Source organism: Fulmarus glacialis, unplaced genomic scaffold (genome assembly GCF_000690835.1).
Source record: "Fulmarus glacialis isolate BGI_N327 unplaced genomic scaffold, ASM69083v1 scaffold987, whole genome shotgun sequence".
Taxonomy (NCBI): domain Eukaryota; kingdom Metazoa; phylum Chordata; class Aves; order Procellariiformes; family Procellariidae; genus Fulmarus; species Fulmarus glacialis.
Window position 1 is genome coordinate 63395 of NW_009221057.1, and position 22230 is coordinate 85624.

At 36.1% G+C, this 22230-nt stretch overlaps 1 protein-coding gene across 1 annotated transcript in view; it reads right to left on the reverse strand.

The window, feature by feature from the left end:
- PLCE1 (phospholipase C, epsilon 1) overlaps positions 1-22230 on the reverse strand; it is a 93133-nt gene that overhangs the window by 40434 nt on the left and 30469 nt on the right. Inside the window, exons 4-5 of the mRNA XM_009580930.1 lie at positions 16381-16697; positions 967-1112 (exon numbers count right to left, since the gene is read on the reverse strand). Of these exons, the coding sequence (XP_009579225.1) occupies positions 967-1112; positions 16381-16697 (463 nt within the window). The remainder of the gene's footprint in view (positions 1-966; positions 1113-16380; positions 16698-22230) is intronic.

Sequence of the window (22230 nt, forward strand, 5' to 3'; positions counted from 1 at the left end):
AGATAAAACTAAGCCCTTAATTTGCTTTGCATTTTCCCTCATGACTTACATGGCTTGGAGACTGTGGATGCATTCTGCTCAAAAAGATTCCCCAAGTCTGTGAGCATTTCAAATGTGTTTTATATACCAAAAATGTAAACAAATAGCTCAATGAGAATCTTTACTAAACCACAAAGAGCGACCATACAAACACTTTAAGGCTTTGTTACACAAACACAATGTATAAGGAGGGTCAGAGCTAAGAGATGGGAAATCTGATCTTTACTCTTCCCTGTTCAGTCCAATTTGCTGCCCTCTGAGCTGCCTGTGCAAAGGCACTGCAAACGGCCCTGTACGAACCTGCAGTTCTGTAGGAAAGCTACCAAGAAACTGTCTTTAAGCCCATACTCTGTCTTTCTGCTGCAGACACTGCAGGTCTGGCTATATAAGACCATGACAGCTTGAGATCCCAACATCAGTCAGTGTAAGAAAATTGCAGAGTTTAAAAAAAGAGGTTTAGCTGTTTGTTTGGTTTTGTTGGGGGTTTTTGTTGGGTTGCATTGGGGTTTTTTTACAATTTAAGATTGACCCTTTTAGAACATTACCACGATTATGTTTCACTTGTGTTCTGGAAACTCCAACCCCAAGTTACATTAGTTTTAGTTGATTACAGATAAACCACAACTGCTTTCCCATCTTCTTTTCACATTTTAAAAATTTCTGTTTAAAAAAAAAAAGTATATTTTCTAATGTAACATATTTAGCATGTACCAGGAAAACCGATGGCGTCTCTAGAGCATTTTCAAAAAAACGGCTTTTAGCATTCTTCATTTTTCCAAAAGGGATTACTAGAAAGTCACAGGGTGAGATGATGTGATTTAGCCACGGATTTCTGTTTAGTTCATTGTTCTCTAGAGACATCTGCTTAACAGAAGCTGCAGTGTAATCTGTCACTGAAAAGCCATTTCAAAAAAGAGTTGCCAGTACCTTAGTCCTGCCAGAAATTCCATTACAGCATTGTAGTTGCCCATATTCCAGCAGCATTTTGCCACATGTACTACAAATGAGAAGACTTCTCGTTTCTCCTCCATAGAACCTGCAGTCAGGATCAGCCAGGTAACCCACGAGCTCACCTTGTTAAATAAAATGGACAGTACAGTCAGCCAAAGCAACGTCACTTGGAGCATTCATGCATACTTGATAGATAATGTAGGGTTTTTTCGTTTCCTTCCATCAGTCTTACACTGAATAACCCTTGCTCTTACAACATGGACAGTGAAAGTTGATAAATTGGAATTTTTATTTTCGCTTAATTTCACAAAACTGGTAGTTGTATCTAATGTACAAATTTGCTAATTCCTATATGCACCGAACATTTAAAATAATTCACATTATCTACTTGCAAGATCACAAATGAAGTAAACAAAAAAAACCCCACCTTCCTAAGTGTGACCGTACTACCAACTTCTATTCAGTGATTAATTAATGCCAGAACCAGAAATTAACTTAGCACATGATTCTGTTTGTATTTAAACAAATAAAAATCAAACCTTCATTTTATCAGTGTGCAGATTTTCTTTCCAGTTTATGTTCCCACAACATCCATAAAAAGTAGCTATATTTCACATGGAAACCTAATTTAAACCAACTGTTCATTTTTACAATATGATTCCCTGGGGGCTTGATTTTTGTCATTGTGTAAACACTTTGGAAGCAATAAATGTGATTTGTTTACTGACACTGAGTTCCATTCTTTGGTCCTGAAGGATTCAAGTGTTTACAGACAATACCAGTGTGAGAAGAGGCTTATAAAAATTAGAAAATGTTAGTTCACCCCTCAGGGAGCATAGACTTTTATTTAAAAAATGAAGCATGAGAAATAAAATGTAAATGCATTAGTACTAACAGGAAAAAAATCCACTAAAAATATATGGGGCTTCCATTTATGCAAGTCTATACAGACACAGTGTTCTGAGTCTCTCACTCCCTTCTCTGAGGGAGAACAGTCAAAGAATATGAAAAATCTAAGTTACTATTTAATCTTTCTGATGCCCAAATCAATCAAGAACAACAAATCAGAGATGTGCAGATGAGAAGACAAGCCATAGCTCCAATATAAGCAATGTATATGTGTGTACAAAAAAATCACGTTTTTAAGACTGAAGAAATGAGGTTATAAAATCATTCTGTCTTTCATGCGGTAAGGACATCCTCGGGAGTGCATACCACGGGGATCGGGATGCTCTAACAGGACGTGAGGATCAGGGGACAACGGAACTCTTAAGAAACAGCGTTCCACCTGCCCCAGCCCTCATCAAACAGCCTGGGTATGGAAGGCAAGAGCTGGAAGAAACCCGCATCAAGTCTAGTGATAATTGAAAGAAAACAGGTTAACTACTGTTTCAGTAATTACTATATGTTTTTATAACTAACATGTAAGAATAGAAGAGTAGGAGCAGATAACAGGTACAGAGCTTTCAACAAAGGCAGAACAAGCACCAGATCCAATGCGTACAGGTAAACATGCTCAAGAAGCTTTCCCAAACACACCCTTCAAGCACTGTTGCCGCAGAGGCCACAATACAAAAAAAAAACCAAAAAACACCACACTATTCTTATTGGCTGCCCTATAGAAGATACATCCAATCGCTCTACCAGCTCTGATGAGAACTTGAATTCAGCTGAAATTTTATTTGAAGTGCTCAGTTGGTTATTTCTAAAATGTAAAAACCGAATCAACAAAGAAATGCATACCTGAAGAGCATGAAGGTATGGAAAAATAATGAAAAAACAGAGCACTGCATGACACGGGGGTCAAACGAGGGCAAAGCCAGAATAAAAGGTAATAAATTAAATGCATAAAAATATCAGAAATTGTGAAACAAAACACTTGGATCTGTGATCCAAGGTTGGCATAGATTTGTTTGTGTATGCTGGAATAAAATTACATATTGTTTTTGGATATTATTCCCGTTTTCCAGAAATGGCTCTGTTAGAGAATGCAAATGCTAAACATGCAATCTCACAAAAAAAATCAGTATTTGTTTGGTATGAAATACCAAGTGTGGTAATGACAGTTTGAGTAATATGTGTTTAAACGTTTTAAAGAATAATGTAATTTTAAACAGATCTGTTTTAATCTAAGGTAGTAAAGATGTAATGATCAGGAGAAAACAGTATCAAAATTGCTAATGTCTAAAAAGGCAATTGAATTCAGACTCCCCACTAAGAAACAACCTTGAAACTAGGACAGTCACTTGTTGAAATTTTATTTAATAGAGAGTTTAGGACTGCTATAAACAGTTACGATGAACTCTTACAAACACTCTGTAAAAGCAAACAAAAAATTATAATGGTCAGCACGAACAAGCCTTCGCAGCCTCGAGATGGCATATGTATATGTAAGAGCAAAGGCAGTAGTCTCCCATGAAGTTTATGCTCACTCCTCTTGCAGGACAAGAATAGACTTACACGAAGAGTAGAAAACATTTTAAAAGTCTTTCACTAACCAAGAAGGAAAAATAAGTTGTCTGAATCTCTAAATTTTAAAACAGAATGGGCAAAGGTAGATATAATGGATTGGGCAGAATCAGGGACAGAGCTGAGCATCTAAAGATACAACCTACTCCTGAGAAATAATGAACATGCCTGCTTTAGAAACTTACGTATTTTCATATTTCCTGGAGATCAGTGTGACGAGCAGGCTGGGATACTTCAGTCAGATGCAGATAATGGAAAATTTCATTCATACCGTTAAATGTGTTGACGAACTTAGGAATGAAACAGAATTGTTCCTCTACATATGCTACAGACTGTTTCGACTTATGGTTCTTTCATGTCATATCTAGCAGTAGCCACGAGTATAAATTGACCTTTCTGGTGGTTCTGAATAGCATCATGTCTCCATAAAGTTTTTCTATGAATTATTCAGAGACTGTTGGTTGATTAATTTGAATGCATCATACAGCCCTCAGAAAGGGGGATTATGGGCTTCTCAAAAAGTGTAATAGCCTGGTACCCCAAAACTGATTTCTTGGACGGTTTCATCAGTCTGAGACTAGAACAGGGATGATTAAAATGCAACAGTATTGTTAGAAAGGAGGGAGCAGAGGAAAGGAGCTGTGAACAGCTGCCTCCTTTCATTCAGTGATGTTATTGGCAAGTGCTGTGCCTAACATCTGCAAAACTTTTCTACTCCTAGCTTTTTTAGTGATGACAGCTAGAAAGGGAGGAGAATTCAGTCAGATAACAGAGCTGAGGGGGCATTTCCCCAAAATTAAATGTGGTCCTGGAGCCCAGCTAGGAAACAAACACAGAATTAAAATGCAGAACTATCAGCTACCCACTTAAAATGCTATAGGGGATTTTTATCACAGAGCCTTTGAAGGTGGGAGATCTGGTTGAATCAATAGGCTTTAAAAGAGCAGAAAATCGAAGCTGAACTACTGCTGGCTGAGGTCACTTCCCAGCTCTGAACTCGCTGAAGATTTTATTCTGCCCAGGTACATTAAACTGATGGATCCAAGAATTTTATCATGAAGAACAATATCCTAAAGCTCTTAGATAAATGCATACTGAAAAAGCTTGGGTATGGCATTAATTTGAGATGATTATTCATAATGGCCATAGCTAAACTGAACAACGTACAAACCACACTGAAATGCAGATAAGTTGAAAGGACTGCAATCTTCAGGAAACATCATGTATGACAGCTTAGAGGAAACTTAGGTATATTAATTAAAACATACATTCATTAAACAATACTCAGTAAACATACTCATGAATTTTGTGATTTATTGATGAATATATGAACAGATATCCTTCCTCAAAGGAATGCCTCCACAGGAATCACCGACATTCTCAAATGACTGTATAGCTGCCACTGGATCCCCAAAAACCTGATAATGCATATACTACATTTTTGCTGCCTGGGTTGCAAAAAGCTTCCTCTGCACAGATAGTGTTAAAGAAATAACAAACTTTTCAAAATCTTCATTCAAACGAAGGTTCAGAATTGGGATTCCTCAGCTGTTGCCTGTGCACACCTGAGCTAGATGCAGGAAATCAGCGGGAAGTTGAATTGAAAACCCTGGGTTTTGCACTTTGGCAAGCAAGTAGCACAGACAGTATTCTGGAGTGGCACAGTTTCTCTGTCACTAAAAGCAGGTGCGATCTCTACCTCCAGGAGGGGGTTTCCAGCAGAGTGAACAGAGCAAAGGGAGGCTCCAGAAGCGGGCACTGACTTCTGGACACTTCAGCCAGCTGGATACAAAACGGCACCTCCTCTTCCAGCTGTTCATTCCCGGATGGCTTGCAGAGCTACCTCCCCAGCTGCATCACACCCGAGGAGCACCTAACCCGAGGATGAAGTACCATCAGGTAGCCAGCTGCCTAGTCATCAGGCTGCCACTACCGCAGCATGAGGGCTTCGCAGCTCTGGCAATGCCTGAACTAGCTAGCTCGGGGACCAGAGACAGCACACCCCAGCCAAAAGAGTGCGCAGTAGTAGCCTTGCCAAGAAGAACAAAATACATTGCGAGTATTCCTCAGAATGAGCAGTAATGCTTTTTGGACCAAATTTTTGTATTAGAGATCACTTTAACGTCAGATCACAATCTACATATTGACATATTAATCATTATTTCCTTAGTTTACTTTTTTTCACACTTGACTTCCACAGTTCTGTTTACGTAACTGATTTTAAATTCCCTTCAGAACAGAAATCACCACAGCAAACCTATAATTAGATTTCCGCTGCACTGCTGATGAGTCTGAAGAGTATGAGAAAATGTATCCTGGCTTCATTACTATAATCCACATGATTGCAAGACACAAGAAAAGTCATAAATTGAAGCACAATCCACTCAAACAAGTTGATAATAACATCCGTCTTTTCATTCAGATGGATAAAAACGAGTGTCCTTCAGGATTACTGCATGCTAATATTAAGTAGTAAACAAACAAAATAAAATCAAATAGATACCTAGTTAAGATTTCAAGATTTTCTGGTGACCTAACACAGAGAAGCACTGACACCACTGTACCAAATTAATTTCAGATATATTGTAAAGTAGCCTCATTTGGAAATTTTCAGAGGTACAGGAGCCTCCTTCAAATCTGAGTCTGAGCACACAGGATCTGCATCAGATGTACAGGCAATGCAAATTGTAGCTGAGCAATGCTCTCAAGCACAGTAGTACATAAAAATCTGTATAGTTTTAGGTTTTTTGAAATGATCTTTTTATATCACCTCTTAATGTTTTAACTAAAATCTATTCTTTTCAATAAACTTTTTTTTAAAGGTTTTTAGGTTTATCTTACTTTGATCAAAGTTTCAAATAAATTCAAGTTAGATATTGCTAATGCATTTGGGAAAGGCATATTATAGCTCAGTGTTAATCTTCAAACATACTGTGAATATTTTTAAGTCAGTGACTGAGTCTCATTCAATGTTTCAACTTACTTAACTTGGAAATTTTCACAACTGTAGCAATGATAGACCTTTATTTAGGATAGACAAACCTTCCTTTTTCAGGATATCCCATTCCCAGAAGGCTCCAGAGATTTCTGATTTTCAGAATTTTCAGAATTCCCTTTTCATTTGTATTTTTTTTAACAAGGCAATTAAATAGACAGAAACTCAACTGTCAGAATTAAGAGTAGGAATATATTTTTTTTAAACTCACAGCATTTTATTAACAAAAAATAAGCAAACCCACCCTAAACTTTTAAACATGGAAAATCTATATCAATCATTCCAAAAATATATGAGCCTATGTTTTTGCTTACCTAATCACCAAACTACCACTGATTTAAAGTCATGTCTATATGCCGGCAAAAATCTCTCAATTTGTCAGGGGCAGGATATAGCTTACTACTGATGTTCAGCTGCTTTTACTAATATAATATGAAGGACGTAAAAGAGACACCCATGATGGAACTTGATCCTCAAGGTATGGCACATGACCTTAAAGTCCTTACAAGTGTGAACTACAGAACTATTTACCATTTACTCAACGGGAATCGTGCTCCATGCAGTACACATAGGATGGAACAGTGCATAATGCGTGTTGAATTATTAACTGTGTCCCTAAATTTGCTTTACTCTTTTTCTTCTTTTAGTCTTCTAATACTCACGATTATAATAATTCATACATATAAAAAAATATTTACTATCCTTTCTATAGCTGCTGGAGAATGTATTCTGCGATTTTTTTTTTAATGGGAATTAATTTATTGTTTCTCTTTTATCAGAATGTAAATGCAGGGGTGGTATTGAGGGAGGAAACTATTAAGAATCTCCACCTGCAAAGCCCAGTGTTTTGTCATTTGTACTGCTTTACAGTCATTTCCCCAGCTCTTAAGTTTATAAGGCTTTTATGGCAATTCCCAAGCTACATACTTCAGTGGGTGATGCTACATGGAAGAAATGATGTCTTCTATTTTTATATTACATTTTTTAGGAACTTCATAATACTTGAGAGATGCAGCTTTCAGGGATGAAATTAGCAAACACAGCTGTATACCTGAAGTTTAACACTTACCATTGCTAGCAAGTGAAATAAAATCTTTTGGCTTACCACAAAGTAAGACTACAGTACATACCTTCTCTAACAACTAACATAAAAATTAGCCATGGAAATCTTTCTATAATAAATTGTAGCTGATTTAACTACTGCCAACACTGGAGCAGGAAAGCAAGCAATTTTAATACTGACGAAATAAAGTGTGTGTATGAGAAGTCTCTGAATACAAAACAAGAAGTTGAGTTTTCAGGTATCCAAAGGATAAGCGTGACAATCTGTAACCCATTTAACCAAGCCATTCTGGTTTTAGTGATTTTGTTTGATAAAATCAAGAAATTTAAGTAAAATCTGAAGAACATGAAAAATCCATGTAAAACAATAACCCGCATCAGATATCATGCAGTATTTATGGCAAGAGGGAGAAACATACATTATCTTGTTTAAAAGCAGAATTCTTCGTATGTCAGTGTAGTCTGGTTTCTTCCTCTTAAAAAAAAAAAAATTAAATCTACCTTTCACAACATCACAAAGTCTTTCCACAAAGTAGAAGTGTTGTTGAGGGATATTATTCTTGTAAAACCATAAGGAGCAGATTCGTATTTATGAGGCTTTTTAAAACACTAGCAGTATGCAGCATTAGCACTAATAGCTGGCTACCATAAGTTGCTTTGCATTGCTAACTATGCGCAAACCCATCAGTGCATACTGATGAATATAAGGATCACAGTATATAACACAGAATTGGTTTATTTTACATGGGTTTCACTAAAGTTTCATTATTAAAATTTTTGGGCTTTTGATATAATAAGCAACATGAATTTTTAAATCTGAGTTTTTTAAATTGCATATCTTATGAACAGATGGTTTACTTTACATGCTTGAGGGAAATTATATAACCTTACAAAGAACATTTACCATTTTAAATCTGATTAAACACTATTCCAAACAAGGACTGGAAACAGTTTGATATTTGTACAAACAGAATTTTTTTAAAAGTATTATGCAAACCCATTTGGGCCTTGCAAAAAAATGCTGAACTAAGAGACAGAGCGCAATATTTATTTACATTCCATTATTTCAGTAAAATGATATGTCTCTGTTTTGCTAGTGAGGGTTTAAATTTGTGTTTTGAATGAACAGTGAAGAAAACTTACAAATTTAAATCATTAAAAATAAAACTAGCATCATCAATTAGTGTCCTAAATAGCTATATTTTTCCATTAACTTTACTGAATATAAGAATGACTTAGTGAATGATGAAACCACCCCAGTAGCAGTTCAAATATTTTTACGTTCTTAGCTTATTTTTCAGCAATTCAATCTTTCAAAAAAATCACCTTATGTATTAAACTTCTTATTTTGCATTTTCAGTTCCATAGTGGGACTACATTCAGACAGCTGTTTGAATGATATTTTAGTCTGGTGCAACCTTCAATCTAAGACAATTGCTTTGTACGCGTATCTCAGCATGGAAAATTAAATGCTTCATTTTGTTTTAAGTTTTTATTGCTTTTCTGTTACTTGAAGCTGTGGCCAGAAAGAACAAATTACAAGAGACTCTTTTCATGTTTATATAAAGCAATACTTGAAATTATTTACAATGTTTACATAAACATAAATGTTTACAACCTGTACATTGAACTTGTGTTTCTGTGGTTGCTTTGCTGGTGAGAGGCAGAAGAGTGGCTGGGAGTAAAAACCATAAACGTGCAAAAGTCTGGGAGGGTAAAGATACAGAAAAAGAAACAGGTGCCCAGGAAGATTGTGGCATACCGTAAAGGTATGATACCGAGTAAGGACCACATGGCACATGAGGTAAAGAAGCAGGGCGAACTCGTAATAGCATACAGGAATCAGAGAAAAGAACTAAATGAAGAAGAGAAAGGCATGGCAGGCAACAAGGAGAGATGGAAAAAAGAATGTTGTTACACTTCTCAGGGTCCTAAAACACACTTGGGTACCATTTTCCTAATCTCTTCCCAGCTACCAGGGCTCCGCTAACTCTGCAGAATCTCAGAGTTTTCCTCCCACAGTTTTTATACATCCATGAAAACTAAACTTCTGGTAGTCAGTGCTCTATCAGAGCAGAAAAATGTATTACTACTATTACTACTATTATTATGTGCACAGTCTTAAAGAATCCAAAAGCCAATAGTTTTGCAAAGCTAGATGTTACTACATTTCACTCTCCTCCTCCCACGTTAGCCACTAATTCAGAATCAGCTTTTAATTACATTTAGTAACAGGAAAGACTATCTGTCTTTATCTTGATCCACTGCCTTGCTTTTACAAGTCTCTATCATCAATTTGATATTATTAGAAGCAAATGAAATATCAGCTGTGTCTCGCTGATGAGTATATGTTGTGCCCAAGTCTCCACTATCATATAACTACAGTTTTAATCAAACTTTTAAAGACTATGGGTTTTACTTACAGTTAATGATACTGAATGCATGTAGCCAAATATCTTCATGATAAATAAAAACCGAATAGCAAAATACCTTCTAATTATCTGAGTACATGTCACACAGGCTACATTATAGCTTTAAATTCTTCTAGCACAGTCAAAAAAAAAAAAAGTTAAAAAGCTAAAACATTTAAGAATATTTGAAATATCTACAGGTGGATTTGCTTCTTCCAATCCTGTAAATCTGAATTAATTACTGAATCAAAACTACATGCTAGAAACTGGCACATGTAACAGACCCACAGTTTTTTCTCAAATACATCTGCCTTAGCAATATATTTATCCTTATTTATATAGGGATACTATGCATCTTTAAAATATACAGAAAGATTCTTCTCTACCTGAAAAAGATTTAAAGATATATTAATTCCTATATTGCAACACTTCCAAGTTTGGAGCTATACACTTTCTGAAAATACAGAAAAAGTCCATTGTTTTAAAGAAGGCTTCCATTACTGTCTTCTGGCAATAAAAACAGAATTGGAACAAACAGAACAAACAAACGAGTTCTACCGAACTCGTTTCATAAAAATCTTATTTAGTCACCTGCTGTTGAAAATTTGAACCAAATGCATTCAGAGCATCTGAAACAATGTTTTCCTCAAAACATTTATAAAGAAATAACAGAACTACTGATACCAACAGGTAAGGAAACAGACAACCCGTAGGAACAAGGTGTATAACGCAAACAGAATTTCAGGTCAAATAGGTTAAAGGGACAGAAATGTCATGCCCTTTCTCAGGGTGTTGCAAGAAGAAAATGAGACAAAAAACAACAGGATCCATTCATTCTAGTGCCCAATTTTCCTACAATACATTAAGTAAAAAACAAAATTACTTTCCACGTTTTTCAGTTTCTCCTTTAAATGTCTTCTGAAATATTACAAAGAATTTTTGTTAAGTTTTTATACAGTACAGAGACAAGAGGTCAAAACACAGAAACTTCATGACAACTGAGATTACAATCTGCCATCCTAGAAAATTAGGATGACCACTGGATCAATGAAAGTTTAGGAACATATCTGGGGTCTAAAAGCATAGCAGTTAAACTTTTCCTTTTAGTAATTTAACTTCTCCTTGGACTTTGTATATCTGTTAAATCTGATCTAAACTTCAGGATTAAGGAACAACTGAAAAAAGCTGCGTTTTAATCACAGTATTATAAAAGAACATTTCCGATAAATAAAGTTTCCATTTCAGCCACATTTAGATGTCTAAGATAATGCTGCACTGCCTAGAAGAGCTGTAGATGCAGGTGAACACAATATAATTTTCTCTCCTTTTTTCTAAATCCAACAAAATTCCTTGTTTGATTTTCAGTGTTTGATGCCACACTATTATATTATTCCAACACAGTGATTGATTGGATCTGTTATTTACATGGGAATTAGCACCTTGCTAATTGCAGAACACCAGGATGCATTTCTTCTTAAGCAAACCTATTTATTTATTTTCATTAATTCTGAAATATGTGTATTTCAAATCCATTAGGAGCATCTACTCCACATGTTGAAAAGTCCTCTAATTCTTTGATTATTTTTTAATTTAACTTTAGTTTTATGAACTATTTCTTAAACAGTAGTGACCAGACTTTCTACAGCAGCATTATATAAGTTATTTAAACTTCAGTGGCAATCTCCACCATCTTGATGGCAATGACCATCATCTTTCTATAGTACCTCTAGGGAAGCGAAGCCTGAAAAAACATGTCTATATATGTAAATATTACAAATCTTTAGTGACTGGGCTATATGTCATATGAACTTCTATCTGTCTGAAAACTCCATCAGAGACAGTAAAACCTGCAGACAAACTGCAACATTAGCAGATTATAAGATTCTTATTTTCCTGTGAATATTTTATTTCCCTGTGAATTTCTGTACAGACTTGAGAGCTGGAATAACCCAAAACTTTTAAAATACAAATGAAATACAATCTGAGAATGTATTCCATCCCATTTTGTGGGATTCAAGCAGATCATTCATGACTGACCTTTCTCACAACGTATTTTTGAAACAAGTCATTGGGTGTTCAAGCTCCTTGTCATGGCAGACACCTTAACTAACACAGTAGGGAATAAACTGATACTTGGAAACCCATGACAAGAAGAGACTCAGGGAAATACACAATGCCTGAATCCCCTCTAGTAACTGTATGTCAGGTCTAAGCCATAACCATGCTCTCTTAAACAAAGGCAATTTCTGTCTCGCAGCCTCAGCAGCACAGGATTTGCCAGTCGCATGTTTGTGCTACTATTCATGGAGTGCTTGACAGTAGCTTTAATCCATGCTATCCATCTTTCATGTCTCTACACTACTTACACTACTACAATTTTTTTCCCCCTATCATTCTTGACAGTGAAAAAAAAATGTATACATGAAGAAGATCTAGAGTGCTATAATTTCCATCTTTCAGAGTGAATATTAATAAAGGTAATCTATTTCTCCAATCTTCGTTGTTTATTTTTTGAAGAACAAAAGCCACTCAGTTATTAGTTTCATCCAGTATCTGTGACAAATAAAGGTATCCCCAGCTGCAGTTGAGTTCCTTGCTGTACCCCTGAATTTAAGGTCAAAGCACTCACTAAAGCCACGCAAACAGGGCAAGGTGAGCGGTTCTCACAGCTCGAGAGGTAAACGAGTTGTGCCTCTTCCATAATATACCGGGCTCAGTCCACTGACACCCCAAGCAGACGCTGACATTATGACAACTATGTTCAGATTGTTGCAGGTTAAAAACAAATTGTGTGGCTCTTCAGGCAAGGTGTAAGCAGGCTGTGGAAACCTTGCCACAAAGACAGTAACAAAGGAGCTCTCCTAAACATTTAAGTTGGTTACCTTGCCTTTAAAGCAGGAATAGAACTCCTATTTTAAAAAAAAAAAAAAAAAAAAAAGTCAGGCAAGGCCCACAAATTACATTTATACCACCTATCACTACTTTTTTTTTTGCCTTGTCACTCGGTAACACTAAGATACTGGTTAATGTCTGGCTGGCCAAAAGCCTATTCAACCTTCGTCAAGGAATGGGCTCACACATCCCACTTCAACGCAAAGTCCTTCTGTCCTGGGGCACAACCACAACTTTTCTCCTTGCGTGTTAAGTTACTTGTGATGCAGATTTCTCACTATATGCTTCTAAACTTGGTTTCTGAATTTTTTTTTTAATCCTTTTTATACTTTTCAGCTCCTCTCATCACGCTCACAACGCTGTGATCTCAGAACAAGAGTATCTGACAAAAATGTATTTCCACTGTCATACTAAGACACCCAATAATTTTCAGAAGTCTTGCAAGACTCTCAAGATGTTAAAACAAGCTACAGATACAATGAAACACTGAAGTTGGCAAAAGCTCCAGCTACTGTCATCCTGCCTTTCTACAGAAAAAAACTTTAGGAAGTGTTCCTGACGGATCATCAGCATTAATGTGATCACTGAATCACTTCCAGTACTTTAAGTCACAACACTTTACCCGGGTAATACAGCAAAAGAAAATGCACATTACAGGCTTCATCCAGTGTTAGACAGTATGCCCACTATTATGTTTTTCCACAAATGAGAATTGAGTAGGAAAAATAACAGCAATTATTTATTGCTCATTGAGCCATGTTAATTGCCTTCAAGTACCAATTCTACTTACTGCAGAAGGCAACTGATTTCTGATTCAGTTCTGCAATTCTTCATAGACTATTTCCATGCCAAACGCTTAAGGCTGACCACTCACCATAAGTGCTTTCTCCTGTGTAAGTCTTTCCTATACCTTTTAGACCCCATTGAGGTTTAAATACTGTAATTCGTATTAAGCAACAGTAACCAACTGTAAACAGAAAGGTTTAAAATGATTAGAAGATACTCTATGTATTTAAATCATTCACAACTAGAAAACAACAGTTTTTTAACAGCAAACATATTTAACGTATAAGGGCACCATGCGATGTTTCCCAATATCTACCACTTCATCTTGCACTCTGTAACCTCAGTCATGAACGGGGGTTTCTGGGAGTTACTGGAATTTAAACAGTAAATACTACTAATAAAATTTACCTCAACAAGACCAATTTTTTCCCTGCTTTTCACTTAAACTCACTTTTTAAAAGATATCTTAATAATTTGAAAATATTTTAATCTTCATTATTTTTAATTATTATTTTATTATACTCCTGCAGCCCTCATTCAATGTTTCCATGAAAATGTCAGTATTTTTTCTATTAAATAAAGAAGTTCCTTTGTGTAACAAAACAGCAATTATTGACTGTCATTTTAAACAGGTGTTATAAAATGCTCCTCATCAATATGTAGTGTCAGAAAAATTACTAAAAAGCATATTGCTTTATGAAAAATCCTCTATATACTATAATTGCTCATTTAACAGGATGATGGCATTAAATTATTTTTTCCCATTATGTATCAGAAGCCTGTCATCCTGAAAGTCATTCTGGCTCCCACATTATAAATACACTTCAGTATTTCTATAGGCAATGCCAAAAAAAATCAGCAAGCGCTCACTGACTTTTGCCAACAAAAGCATGACTCTCTGCACAAGAATTTTCTTGCCATTTATAAACAAAGACATTTTGAAAGTTCATGCTTGTGATTGGCTATGACAACTGATATACTGCACCGTAAGATAAAGCAGATAGCAAAATAATGATATATCACAAGCACTAAATATTGTACAATAATTCCATTTAAACATGTATAACATCTATGTTTAAAAAAAGTTATTCCAGATTATACTTAAAACAATCCACTGCACTAAATATTGTATAATCTATGCGCCGGATGTTCAGGAATTAATTCAAATTATATGAAAAATTATCCTGTAGCATTACCAAACAAGTAATGCTAGACCACAAAAATTGCGAAGTCACAAACCTCTAACACTAAAAGATAACGTTGACCATTTTACCAAAAAGCAACTTTAATGTTAAAATTCTCATTGATGTGGAATAGCCTCAATCATTTCTGACAAGACTTCTTCACCACCTACTTGCTCTTCAATCCTGTGGCTGTGCAGTGTCAGAACACATGACAGTCAATCTAATTCGTACAGCTAACTGCAAAATGTACTAACAAACTGCTCTGGCATTGTGCCTCACCAGGTCATACTAGAGCTTGACCACTTCACCTCTTTCCCACTGCCCTCGCTATGGTGATTGCCATGAAACACCACAGGAAGGAGGACCTGGCTGGGTCAGGAGCTAGATTCCTGTCCAGCTATGCACCAGCCACAGTATTTTCCTAAATACAGTAACTAGAGCTAATTTAAACAATTTTGAGGCTCTCTCTAAAGACTGAATATTGTATTTGCAACTTTTATTTATGTTCCCATAATAGAATTAGGTGAGAGAAGCCACCATATTTACGCTATTTTAGTTCCTAAATCTCAGTCACATGCAAGAAACAGGAACACTTCGAAACATGCTAAATATTCAGTCACTGATTCTTATTTGCCCAGGAAGCAGGAAGTTCCCTGGGGGTTAATACATATTCTGCTCTATCTACTTAATTTTGTGCTGTTTTTTTCATACCAGCACAATTTTCATCTCTTATTAAAGCATAAGAATGCAGTGGATAACAAACTAAAAGAGCGTAAGTCAAGACTATCTTCATTTTATTCCACTTCTATGAATCTAGAAACTGCTAACATTGCATATGGTTCATACAAAAAAGGAAGAAAGAAATTGTTTCATTTTTCTGCAGCTAAAACCTGAGGTTCAATTTAGGGGGATTTTTTTGTTGTTTTGTTTTAGGTTGGGTTTTTGGGGTGGATTTTTTCTACGGTTTTCTCAATCCTTAATCAATTTTCTATTAAACTCATCAGAAGATCACCTTACTAAAAACAAAGTAAAATCTTAGTAAAGAACTCACGATTTGGGTTACGGAAATGTGCCATGCCAAATGACTCTTCTTTGTACAACAACATTCAAGACACACACAGCGATTAAATAAATAAATAAATAGTGCAGATTAGTGTAGTTATATTATACCGAATACAGAACTTCTAGTTTATAATACTTTTGTGCTGACTCCTAAGATCATGGTTAGTCTACAAAATCCAAAACAAATAAATAAAACTCCAGCTCCTGAACAAAATAATAAACTGACTGAAAGTATACCCCATACTGTCATTATAAATAAAAGAAATACAAGTCTGTAATTTTTTTCTTCCTGTTTACTTTACAATGTGCAAGAAAAACTTAGGTTGCAGTTTTCCAAACTCACTGAGCAAATCGGTCACATAACTCCTATTAAATTCAGTGGAAGTTATTTAGCTAAATCCCCTGGTCATCTTAACGTTTTAAAAATTTGTCATTACAGCTAAATTCAACTCTGAGAGATAAAAGAAATAACTAACCCACAAATAAGGTAATAACCCTCATGAAAAGTGATTTTAAAGTTTTGTCTTACCTCATTAAACCTTGTCACAAGATCTTCTACAGCATTATGTTCACCATTTGGGGAAGAAAGAATAGTAGCAGATATTGAAGCTTTAATAGATGGCAGCTTGCTTTGACATTCGGCATTACCCAAATCCCTGGTTAAAAAGCAGAGGTAGTCAATGGGTAAGACTTTCCGGTAGAGCTCCTGCTCCTGCTCGGTCAGAATGCTGGCAACCTCCTCCGGGAACTGGATGAGGTGCTGCAGTTCGATCAGCTCTTTGCTGATACCAGCCACATTGGAGGGAAGGACGCTGGAACCAGCCATAGATGTACACGCTTGACGTTCTAAAACAAAACAAATAAAAAATTTATTAGGTTTCGCCTTTAACTCTTGGACTGGGCTATGCAAAAGCAAGACAACTTGTTCTTTTTGTTCTGTTAAACTCTTCATTCATTTACTTAGCAGTACACTATATCCTAACTACTTCATATTTAAACAACCTAATACATTCTTTTAGTTGGGGTTTTTCTGCATATCTCTGTATCTGGTATTAGCTAGATAACTGGTAACTGGGGCTTCTGAGATTGTTAAGCTACCTGCCAAAACGTGCTTGCTTCCTGACTTATCCAAACGCCTGCTTCAGTCACCTGCAGTCTTGTCAAAACTTCAAATAAAAGGATTGTCTGGGCAGGGTGTGGCTCTGTTTTGCCTCCATGTTAGAGTCCGCGGTGCAAAGGGGTTTGAGGCCTTGACTAGGGCATTGGGACTCTACTGCCACAAGAAATAATGCATAATGATCACATAAAACCCATATGGGTCAGCATTTTTCTTCATATTCCTCTTGCTATAAGCTACAATTTATCTGAGCTTACTGCATTGTGAAACTAAATGTCCGAAGTTACAAAACATTCTTCATTCCTCTGGAAAAATGCATATATTTGGGAGTATGCATGTTTTATCCGTTATTACAAAACATTCATGTAGTTTTATAATATCTTAGCAGTGATGTCCATTGAAAAATAAAATTTTTCCTAAGAAGGAAGAAGCCAAGCTTTGCAAGACTGTGTGGGAAGCCTGAAACATCAACACAATGATTCCAAAACAGTGAGTATGAGTCTTCTGACTAGATAAGTTTAGAATGGGTTCTCTGAACAATAATTTTTCAAGAATTACTTAAATGTATAAACAGTCATAGTAATATATTCTGTACTCTTCCTCCTTCCCAGGAAAAGGAGTTTGGTTTTTTGCATTACTTCACAAAATATCTTTAGAGATTTTCTGCACACATAATGAAGGTACACTCCAGATCTATCTTTTACTTCAATTTTTTTTATATTAATAAACTCTCATTTCATACAGGGAGCAAATATCCCTTCTGTTCTCTAAAAAAACCCCAAGTTCATAATGACTGATTACAATCCATTCTCATGTAATAAACATAAAATATGCTACATGAGGTTTCTCTTGTTACATTCATTTAATGCAAACTCTGTTACCAACCAGTGAGAAGTTAAAAAGACAGAAAATGGCCTTTTCTTAGTATATTCTACTAAAAGTCAAAAGATAAATTATAACAACTCTAAATAAAGCCTTTGGGCTAACAGAACCTGTTGATAAATTCTCAAATACATAAAAGGCTTCTGAAAGAGCCAAAGAGTAATTATTTCTGTATTTAGACTGTCGAGGAAAAAAGCAATGGACTTAATTTGCAACAAGCAATATCCTGGTTACATAGTGGAGAACAGGTATAACTTCAAGGATGGTGAAGTAGTGCTGTACAGTATCAGCAGATATCAAGAAATCTCTGTCACTGAAGCTCCTGCAAGAAAGATTGGGGAAAAAAAAGGCAGTTAAGAACACCATGTTGACATGTTGATCCTCTTTTGGGCAGCTGGTGAAGCGCAGTGAGCTTCTGGGCTTCCTTTCAATCTTGTTTGCTTTGATTCTACATGAGATTCCAATTCTGTTTTTTACTTCAATCTGTGTGGAACAATTCTGAAAGGTTTTGTAAGAAAAAGCTCTTAAAGGTCATTTGCACTGTTCTTGACTTTGCAACAGAGCATAAGCTTATGCCAAAATAAAAACAATGCAAAATATAACATTCATTTTATATTACAGGGGTTGTATATTTGCATAGTGCTTTGCATATACGGACCGAACTGTCACTGTCACAACCAGCGTTATCTCAGAAAGAGGAGGATATGGAAGGCATGACGCAAAGATCCGCTACCGCCCATTTGCTCTCTAGAAGTCACAGTCCCTCGCTGACGCCCCATGCATGACAACTCTTCTCACTCAAGGACTTTCCTGGGAAATATGAGGCGCCCTGCCAGCCAGGAGAAAGCAGAGAAAGTACAGCCTGTACCAGCCTCTCCCGTGCCTCACTGCTGAAACTGAGGGTGTACAGGCTGTGTCTACAATGACAATTTATTTTAGATCACAAATGCACTTTTGAAATGAATCTCCAAAACATCCTCACTTACTGTGCTTTAGTTTACCATCTTGGAGCACACAAAGCGGATCCTTTTCAGATTAAACTGCACCAGAAGATGTGCTCCCAGAAGGCAACTAACACGTACCAGTTGCTAACAAGCTGTAGCTGTCAGCAGCATCTGAGCTCTGGAGAAGACACTGAGGTCAGGAAAGAACAGTTGGACCAGACAGCTCAGATCATGGCTTGGCTGCAGGTGATGACATAACGCAGGAGACAAGACAGCAGATAGCATGGACAATGCAATGCCACAGAAATACTGGTGCTTTGCAAATTCAACGTTATTTGGTAACTACAGTTATAAATACCTTATATCTATCAATACAGTAGGAAAGGAAGGCGTAACTCTGTGAGGAGCGCCCAGTCAATAGTGACAGATGGAAGAGAGATAACACGCAAGTGAAGATGAGCTGTTCCCCGATGCACTGCTTGCTAACGAGATTTAGGAGTGCATTCTCAATAATTCACCTTCTCCATTACAATATTAACTACAAAACCCGCCCACATTCACACTTTCAACATTTCCACATGGTCTCAGAACTTCAGCTTTGCTCGAAGACCTCGAAAACTGGCAAAGGTTGACACTGAATTTGCAACAGGCTAGAGCACTGTTCATGATCCTATTGCACACTGCCTTGCGTAAGTGTAATCACCTTCAGGCTCCACTTACTACAACCTCTCACATCTAAGAACAAGGCTCAACACACCGAAGTGATCAGAGGTAAGAAGGTGGCTCCACAGTGTATCTCTGGACTGCCAGAAACTCAAGGAATAGCTCATTTGAATTTTATTTCACTAGACTGGCTGCCCATTGATGAAGTCCAGCAGAAAGCTAATGCAGGGATTTTGAAAGCCTTTAATGAAACTACCTTTAATGAAACCATCATCTTCCGTAACGAAGGCTTCGCAAGCCAGCTTCATTCTAACAGAAAAATGAAGCTGTGAAAAATAAAATCTTTTCATGGAAGCTAAGCCAAGGTGATTCAAGCCACAGGCTAAACAAGATCAGCCACTGGTATTGCTGGATTTGGAAGAAGATAGAAAATAAATAAAACTCTTCCTGATTGAAAAAACTGAACTTCAAACTAGCATTTCTCAATTCTCCATTAAACTGGAAGAACTAAACTAAAGTCCATGGAAAAAGCTGCTGCAGCAAGAGTGCAGCTAATATCCAAGGAGAGGCACACAGGCAAACAGAATTATAAAGGCTTACAGCTCATGGCTGAAGTATGGATATAAATACTGAAGAAGTGGAAATATAACTTCTTTCTTTCATCCATAATTCATATCTTTGCAAGTCTTGGTTGTTAACATATTTCACCTCTCCAGATTCTGATTTTTTTATCTTTCCTCATTCCAGTCTTCTGTGTTTTATCACAGAAAATCCAGGATCCTCATTCTCAGCTTCACCACCCTCCATAATTTACACTCTGCATGAAAGTCGACTCCTTTTTCTTTCTCTCTTTTTATTTGCCTGTACTAAACTAGTCTTTTTTCTGGACTTTTTTTTTTTTCTTTTTTTCCATGTCTAAGACTTTTATCATTTTTCACGCCAGGAACTGATCTGCGCTTCTCTGTTTCTGCTATAAATTCCCGAACCAGTCTCATCCACAAGTCCTCTAGCTTTGTGTTGTCAGTTTATATTCTTCAGGAAATAGATCCTATCTTTCTGTGCTTCAAAGACCAGGTCCTTAGATTAACTTGCAGAATGGAACTGCTTTCAGGCCAAAATCACAGTAGATTTTGTTAGAGTTAAGGCAGGATACAATCCTCACTAAAATTAGCTGCTGCTGCAGTAAATGGTATTATTCTTTGTGCTCTACCACATCAAGTTAATGCTAAAACTAGCAGAAGAAAATGAGGACCCTGACTATTCATTTGCAAGTTGTCTAAAGCTGGAATTGATAGCTTTGCTTATCCTTCTGATAAACAGCTGAAGCAGATAATCTTTTAAATAGTGAGCACTGCTTTTATTAATCAAAACAAGATAACGTCTGCCTAGCTTTAAAAAAAGGACTCATGGTTGACTTAATCATTGCTGATACACATGGGAACAAAAAGGTCTCGTCTTCTCTAACAAACGAATAATCTATTTAAGAATGGGAGAAAAATACAGAATGCCTCCTTCAGGATATTACTCAGCCTAGGCTTGTCATAAACTCTAAAAAACACTGTCTCAAGAATTACTCTTTTTTATTTTTTTAAAAACTTTCTACAAGGTTTAGTAAGGAGCTCTTCTATCAACAGATTAACTTCAAATTAACCCAGCCTTTATTATCATAAAACTTAGAATTTCCATACATCTTGTATATGTATAGGCTCTATAAAAGATATACTGAAAAAATAAATTTCATGTATGTAAAAACTGTGTGTGCATTTTTGTACGTGTATACAAAAAAGTTTCAAGACAGTCTTGAAAAAACTTTTTTTCTGATTTTTTTCTCTATTGAACACATTATGTTTGCATTTGCTATATTAGCAAGAGGTTGGTTCACTATTTTTTTAATATGAAAAAGAGGGAGTTCACTTTAAAGAAAAATACAAAGAAACTTTTATAAATAAAAACATGAAAAATACTGCTAGAAGGCTAGTGTTAATTATCTGTAATCACTCATATAATTTTTCCACATTTGTACGTTCTACTAAACACAGTAGTTATGTGACATGTGATACGTCCTAACAATAAAAGCAGAATTATCTGTACATTTACAATATTTCTTGTAAAGCTGAAGTTAAAAGGTGCTTATTTATTAAATCTTATTTCATCATGCACACAGATAATTTATTAATACACAATACGATATAAATGTTGGGCTGCTGCGATCAATTTTCTCTAAGCAGAACTTCAGGATTGGGTTTGAGTGGAATTCATACAAAAACAGAAAGAAAATAAATATGGCCCTGACTGTAATCACACCAATGTCAAAAGTGCTAATCCTGCGTAAAATTACAGTTGCCAACGATGCAATTTGTACTTTGATAAAATCACATCGCTTTCCATGTGAATTGTGACCAAGTAAGGACAGTGGTACAGAATTATTTTCATCCCAACTCAAACACAACAACTCTTACTTGTAGGAATGTGCTATGCATATGGGAGTACACCCAGGGAAAAGCCACCGTATTTTTTAAATGATCACAATCTCAAATGAGTAAACCTGCCAAAAAGGTGAAAATTGACTTTCAATAAAGTTTGATGAATTGACAAATGAGATAACCAGATTTGTGTCTTAGTTTTATTTCTAGGTTGCTTTTCTTTCTACACTTACCTTGAGGGGAAAAAAGTATTCTCTCTATACATTCAAAAAACACCAGTTTGAAAGCAGTAAAGTGAAAATTACAATCACTAAAAAAGTGCTCACTCTCTAGAAGGCTACTGGGGGAAA